Source organism: Bicyclus anynana, chromosome 19 (genome assembly GCF_947172395.1).
Source record: "Bicyclus anynana chromosome 19, ilBicAnyn1.1, whole genome shotgun sequence".
Classification (NCBI taxonomy): domain Eukaryota; kingdom Metazoa; phylum Arthropoda; class Insecta; order Lepidoptera; family Nymphalidae; genus Bicyclus; species Bicyclus anynana.
In genome coordinates, this window is record NC_069101.1 from 8,286,904 (window position 1) to 8,294,362 (window position 7,459).

General features: G+C 32.6%; 2 protein-coding genes across 2 annotated transcripts; one reads left to right on the forward strand and one right to left on the reverse strand.

Annotated features, from left to right (window-relative positions):
- The first annotated feature begins 718 nt into the window (after nucleotides 1-718).
- LOC112045317 (transcription factor A, mitochondrial) lies at nucleotides 719-3,102 on the forward strand. The gene is made up of 5 exons (XM_024081454.2): nucleotides 719-888; nucleotides 1,090-1,300; nucleotides 1,773-1,931; nucleotides 2,357-2,550; nucleotides 2,842-3,102. Exons 1-5 carry the CDS (start codon nucleotides 815-817, stop codon nucleotides 2,948-2,950), a joined length of 747 nt encoding a protein of 248 aa, XP_023937222.1. The 5' UTR covers nucleotides 719-814; the 3' UTR covers nucleotides 2,951-3,102.
- Nucleotides 3,103-3,616: 514 nt separating this feature from the next.
- LOC112045318 (uncharacterized) lies at nucleotides 3,617-7,053 on the reverse strand. The gene is made up of 2 exons (XM_024081455.2): nucleotides 6,716-7,053; nucleotides 3,617-6,637 (listed from the first exon to the last, which is right to left on the reverse strand). The coding sequence occupies exons 1-2, from the start codon at nucleotides 6,825-6,827 to the stop codon at nucleotides 6,048-6,050; spliced, it is 702 nt and encodes a 233-aa protein (XP_023937223.1). The 5' UTR covers nucleotides 6,828-7,053; the 3' UTR covers nucleotides 3,617-6,047.
- Between the last annotated feature and the right edge of the window lie 406 nt (nucleotides 7,054-7,459).

Sequence of the window (7,459 nt, forward strand, 5' to 3'; positions counted from 1 at the left end):
CAAGCTTCGCTTTGACTTATTAATTTATTTATTTGCACTTCTTCCCTATCCCTACCTTACACTACCATACTCCTACCCCTACCCCTACCCTACCCCTACCCTACCTCTACTCTACCCCTACCCTACCCTACCCTACAACTACCCTACCACTACCCTACCCCTACCCTATCCCTATACCATAAACCTACCCTACCCTACCCTACCCTACCCCTACCCTACCGCTGCCCTACCCCTACCCTATCCCTTACCCTACCCCTACCCTACCCTACCCCTACCCTACCCTACCCCTACCCTACCCCTACCCTACCGCTACCCTACCCCTACCCTATCCCTATACCATACCCCTACCCTACCACTACCCTATCCTAGGATTTAGGGGTTTGAAAAATAGACGTTGGCCGATTCTCAGACCTACTGAATATGCACAAAAAATTTCATCAAAATCGGTCGAGCCGTTTCGGAGGAGTTCAAGTTCGAACACCGCGACACGAGAATTTTATATATTAGATTAGATTATATTATATTATCAACTTATCAGCTAGCCTTTGATTGGTTTGGTTCTTTAAAGCAGTAATTTTGCATATTTGCTTTTGATATCCAGAGGTAGAGGTATTAAATTAACATGAATTTAGATTAAAATAACAAGAGGCCAAAGCGTATGTATCAAAAAGAAATGAACTGAAGCTAAGTAGACAGCTGTCAACTTGACACTTGACTTGTAATCTGTGGTAGTTTTGAAAATTGTTTGCCGGGGTAGAATTTCAATTTTCATGGTAATTTATTATTGAGAAAAGATAGTCTTTTCATTAGAAAAATGTCACCATTGCAAAACATTTTTCGACTGAGCAGCTCAATAACAGGAAATTATAAGAATATTCTCTTGGGAAGGTAAGTTTGAGGTTATGACGCTAGCGTATGTTTATTTATGTCTTACAGATTTAATTTTAGATACAACCGTACAATTACAAATGATGCTACAATACTTTTTAATAATCATTCTTTAAAAAATCAGGATTCCCTCCTTATCTTGTGTTTCTTGAATTGATGATTTTTATTAAATAATTACATTATTATCTTAATATATTACAGAACAAGCTGGCTTAGCCCGATACAAATATGCACTTATACAAGGAAATCGGCAGAAGAAAAGCTCGGCATAGAGAAGCCAAAAAGACCCTTGACACCATTTTTCAAGTTCATGACACAGATGAGACCTGCATTACTCGCTAAAAACCCTGGAATTAGCTCTAAGGAAGCCATAACATGGACTTCTAAACATTGGCAACAGTTAGATAGTGAGGTATGAAGTTTTGATTATGTTACAGTTATTTAAATTCAAAATCATTTATTGCCAGAAATCTGTAATATACAGATGTTAAATTGGTGTGGCGTAAGTGGTTTTTCTCTCTGCCACACAATGGACCTGGCACCCACATGATGTATCCATGGAATGTTAAGATATTCGTCTCATCATACAAAACTGGTGACCTTTCACTAGTCTGTGAGGCACTAGAAAATATTTAAAACACATTATATATTTAAATAATAAATAATATTGGAATGCATATACATGTTACTTCCATATTTTTAGACGGGGTTTTTTTTACCGAACTATATAAATTATGTCACATTTTATTAACTTGTACATTATACACACTGTTGAAAAAAGATCATTTGTTATACACTCAAAGCCTTGAATGCTGAACTATTATAATTAGCATATCGCCTATTGTTGAATACAACAATTTAATGTTTTTTATTGTATTTTTTAGACAAAGTCACAGATGAATAAAGAATATGAAAAAGACATGGAAGACTATAAGAAGATAAAAGAAATATACATGTCATCCCTCACTGAACAACAGAAAGATGACATAAAGCGAGTGAAGGAAGAGATGAGTGCTGCTAAAGAAAAACGTAAATTGAAAGCTGTAAGTGTCCCCTTCACAATGCAAATTATTAGTATATTAGTGGACGCCCACGACTTCATCAGCGTGAAACTCGATGTAAACTTTCAACTACAATTCTATTCTATTAAATAATTTATTGTGTATGTTTGAGGGACTCCACAACTCACAAGTACAAGTACTTTTTAGCAGTCTGTGTGTTAATTTGCTTGTAGTAGTGTAATTATCCTTATTTTTGGAACAGGATGAGGTTTTTATTTTTCTGGCCTGGCTCTATCTTTACCTGTTATGCTCTCTAAAATAATGTAAAAGTTCGGAGTATGTGGTCAAGAATGTGGCCAGTGAGTAGTAGAGTAGTAGTAGTAGTATATTTTAGGAAGTCCATTTCGCTTTGGTTGTGAATATTTACAATAAGATGACCTACATTATAATATTTTTATTATTTTCAGGAATATAAAGAATTGGGTAGACCAAAGAAACCGATGTCTTCTTATTTATTGTTCACCCAAACAAGAAAGGAGTCATTTAAAGGGAAACAACTAAAGGAATACCAAGAAACTATAAAAAACGAATGGTTAAAACTGACTGAGAGTGAACGAGTGAAGTATGAAAAACAGGCTCAAGATCTTATGAATAAATACAAGTAAGTAGATTCTCTGAAAATTGTTTATCAATCTGGTAGATTGAAATAATTCTGTATATGGCAATAAGGCAACTTATTGCCTAGCTGCTGATAGGCGATTTTTCAGCTTTAAAATATATATTTTTTTCTAAATTATGGGACCTCTAGAATTGCTAATATTGGCTGGGATACCCTTTATACTTACAAAATGAGCCACAAATATTAGTATTTTTGTTGAAAAAAATTAGTTATTACATGCTTAAAGTATCATTAGCTTGAGACAAACTGTATATATATTTGTTTTTGGCACAGGAAAGACTTAGAAGCTTGGGAATTAAAAATGGTGGCCATTGGACGTTCCGATCTTGTGCAGCAAAAAACCCTGCGACAGAAAGCAAAATCTGAGAAAAAGTCACTATAGGAATTTGGGTGCTCTGACCATGAATCTGATACAATAAATCCAGAATCTAGAAATAAGGATAATAAAACTAATGAACAGAATAATAATGAGTATTATAGTTTAAATATACAAACAGAAGAATCTAAGCATGTAAGTGAAAATAAGACTATTATTATAAAAGATCAACCCATATTATCAGGTCAGAGCACGGGTGAAAGGAAATTACCTGACAAAAAGAGAAATGAATTAAGAGATAACTCTGTAGATATTGCATTAACTGATAAAAGTATAATACCCCAGGATCGTGATATACCTCAAAAACATAAGAATAAGGTAAACTCACAAGTAGCAAAACTACATGAAAATGACCAAACTGAGTTTGAAAAAAATTCACAAAATAAAAAACGTAAGACCATAATGAGTACTATTAAGGGCTTCTTTAAATTTTAGTTTATAGTTTCTTTTTTTAAGTGTAGTGTTGACATAAGGTTCATTTTGATGTACAAAGCATTTTTCTATGTAGTTGTGTTCATAAAACCTTCACATAACTTCTGTTTGTTTTATTTTTGCATCCATCCATCCATCCATCCATTTGTACTTTAGTGTATCCATAATATATTTGATAATATGTACCTAATATGGTATTACTTTTTCAGCCTACAAATGGAGGATAAATAAGAAACTCTGTAGAAGAAACATCATTAGTAATTTTTTATTTAAAGTTTGTTAAAAAATATAATAATTACATTTAATATTTTTTTTACATTTTATTTCGTTACAAGAGAAATTAAGCTGGTTTTCAAAAAGGATTTGCAAAAGTACAAGCACATGAAAAAGTACAACACTAAAATACCTTTATTAAGTGCTTAATTTTATTTGAGAACAAAAACACAATATTATACAACAATAATCTATAAGTAATGTTACAACTCTTAATAGGTCGTACAGACTACTTTAGTATTTTAGTTGAGTATGACCAATTTTTGGGCCGTAAATCTAAAAATTGTTTGTTCTCAACTAAAATTCTAAAGTAGTCCAAAGTAGGCCTTAAGATCTTTGGTTTGCTGCCAGCTTAATTATCTGTTGTATTCCATCCTATACATATTGGATAACACCAAATACGGATAAAGACAAGGTATATGTAATTTACACACTTAAAAAGCATAGGACAAATGAGACATCCAATTTTAAATTGATAGAGTCTGCTATATCATGAGAAAACACTAAAAACATCCACTATTAACAAATTGCACTCTTTGTTTCAGTCCCCTAATATCCTAAAAAAAGTGTAAAATATTAATAATATTACTACTTTATTATCAGGGTATTTTGAGTCATAAAAAAAATATTTTAAAATGATGTTATGACAAAACACAATATTTTTTACAACAAGTTAGCCCTTGACTACAATCTCACCTGATGGTAAGTAATGATGGAAGCGGGCTAACTTGTTAGGCGGAGGATGAAAATCCACACCCCTTTCGGTTTCTACACAACATCGTATCGGAATGCTAAATCGCTTAGTGGTATGTCTTTGTTGGTAGGGTGGTAACTAGCCGAAGCCTCCCACCAACCAGACCCCTAAGGATTGATTTGGATTGAACCCAGGACCTTCGTATTGTAAATCCACTGCGCCACTGAGGTCGTAAAATATCTGTATCTGAAGATACAGTGTAATGTCATAGCATTGAAGAGACAGAAACAGATACATCAACCTACAACTAAATCAACATGAGTTTCTCTATGTAAGTAGATTTATTTTACCCAGTTGTCAAACCTGTCTTTATTCCAACTACATATGATACAAAAACCACATTTTTAAATATGTATAAATTTGATGTACAATTTGAAAACATAACAAGAATGTTATAAAAATAATTAGTTTTTTTTTAGCAAAATAAGAAGCTATCAAATTGTTAAGTCATTCAACACTTTTAGTCACAGACTGCCACAATATACATTTTACATAACATTTAATACAGACAAATATTTTCCAACACCAATGAAGTTAAATTGCCTTCACATTTCAATTTAAGATTTTTATTTAAATAATAGAATCAATATAAATTCTGTGATTTATTGAACAGCAAATCCAGTAATTCAATGCCCAATTACTATTATAAACAGATACTGTGACTCCACAAAATTGTTTTAATAACAATATTTAATTATTAGCTAACATTAAAGTGTAGCCCATCTTAATGAATCTCCAAAGACAATAAAAAACTAGAATTCATTACTACTGAAACTAGAATTTAATGCTGGATAAAGAATCCAACATTTCGTATTATAAGAACTTTGAAATTATTACAATTTATCTAAATATTAAATACAGTTGTAAAATTTTTAATAATAAATGCAGAACACAAAATTATTATCTGAAGTAGTTTAATGGAAAACATTACATCACAGCACTCATTACCATAATATATATGAGAATATTTACTAGTAGTAGGGGCCAAAAGAGGGTATTCTTGGATATAATTGAATGCAGCTTATGAACATAAGGGAGTATACTTTGCATGTTGTTAAGTGCCTCCACCAAGTAAGAGCCCTTAGATTGGTGGGTATGTTTAGATTATCAAATTTATTAGAAGATATCAAAAATCCAACAATTTGAGCATAAACAAAATATTCTAATAATTCTAAAAACAATATAATAAAATAAAATATTCTATGTCTGTTCTTGAGCCATGAGGGTGGTTAATTTTTTTAAAGGAAATAATCAATTAATCACTAATATTTTCAGACAAGTTCAGTAAGGCAAAGTGATAAAAACTTTAAAGTCTGTAGTTTTTCCCCATAGCTGAAAGCAAAGAAATTTTATTACCATGTACCACATCACACTCAAGTAAGTACACAAGTGTCATGGGCTTCCATAATATAAATTATAATAAGACACTTCAGTAAACATTTACCTGTAAAGTAAAAGATACCTATTTTTACAAAACATATAAATTTAAAACTAGAATGGCAATATGTGACCAAAACTCACACTTGTCACATCTCTCACATACAAAGGCAATCATTCAACACACACCTTCCAATTATTTTAGCATGCTTTTATAGAAATTCCTGTCAGTAAAATGCCCCTTAATATTTGTACAAACGATATAAACTACCCAAAATTATCACCAAGAGCTCGCCAACCAGCCTGCATACAAATAGTTATAAATAGATAGATACACATATCTTGGAAACATTCACTAGCAAATTGTGCAATGGACATAATTTTTTGTGCCCTATTAGAGGACATCCCGTTTAATAATAAAAGAACATTAGCAATAGAATTATTTTGGTCCTTTGGGTATTTAAATATGTATTTTGATATTATATACACAGAAAACGGAAAAAATATGTACGAGTCCTCCAAAGTTAAATCAGAGATAAAATAAAGAAATTGAAGAAACAATGTTAGGATCACTAAGTCGTATTTGGGCATATTATACTTAGAGAAAAGTCCCAGAGTTGCGAAGTCACATACTGCTTCCTCTATTGTTTCAACTGTTGTGATATCAGGACGAATTAAAATTGGAGTGTCGTCTGCCATCGCAATAAGCCCGTCACCCATTGCAAAGTTTTCGTGGTTTGTTGAACTGACGGTATCTTCTCTAGTATTTATCACACCGTTGTTCTGAAAACGTTCATTAACACTGTTGCTCTCTTTTGGAACTGAATTTTCTGCAGTTTCTCTTGGTATTGAATTCTCTGAAAATGTTATATTATTCAATTACTATCCAGTCTACATTGAAATTAATAATTTCCTAAAATCACTAACAAGAATACCTTTATTTAAATCACTGACACCTTTCCCAGATATAATTTGTAATCTATTATGTGAATTCTCCAGAATTTTTCTCCTTCGTGCTTCTCGCCGTGCTAGCGCAGCATCAGCCATAATAATATAGATTATTGGAAAATTGATAAACAGAATGAGAAAGGTTGAAAACTTGAAATGAAAATCAAAATGACAAATTGAGAAAGAGGCAAAGGGTAGGTAACCCCACAAACGTCAAATGATAACCCGTCACCGTCAGTCGTCAGACGTCACCTCACCTTCCATCATAGGAGTATTAATGTTCTGTTTTCCTATCTTCATTTGTCGTTTGTGGTTCCCATCACATCAGATATCACCTTAGACCATTAATAACTGGACGTGGTTCGCACCCAAATTCACCAACAAAAAAGTCTGTCATTTTTTGAGGGGGACGAGGTAAACTCACACATCGAAAACATTTCACACCATTAAATATATTCTGTGTACATATACTACACACAACTATAAATTTGACTCGCAATACACACACGCGTAATTTTTACACACACTAACAAACACATTGCCACTGTAAAAATATATACAAGCAGTATTGTAACTCGGCCGTATTTTTGAAATAAATACCTACAGCCGCGCGGTACGTAAACATGCGATAGCGCTGCCCGCCTCCGGCATTTTAATTACATTTGCCAACTTTGTATTTCCATTTAGTTTTGTGATTGTAAATATACTTTTTTTATGTAAACAAATAAAAT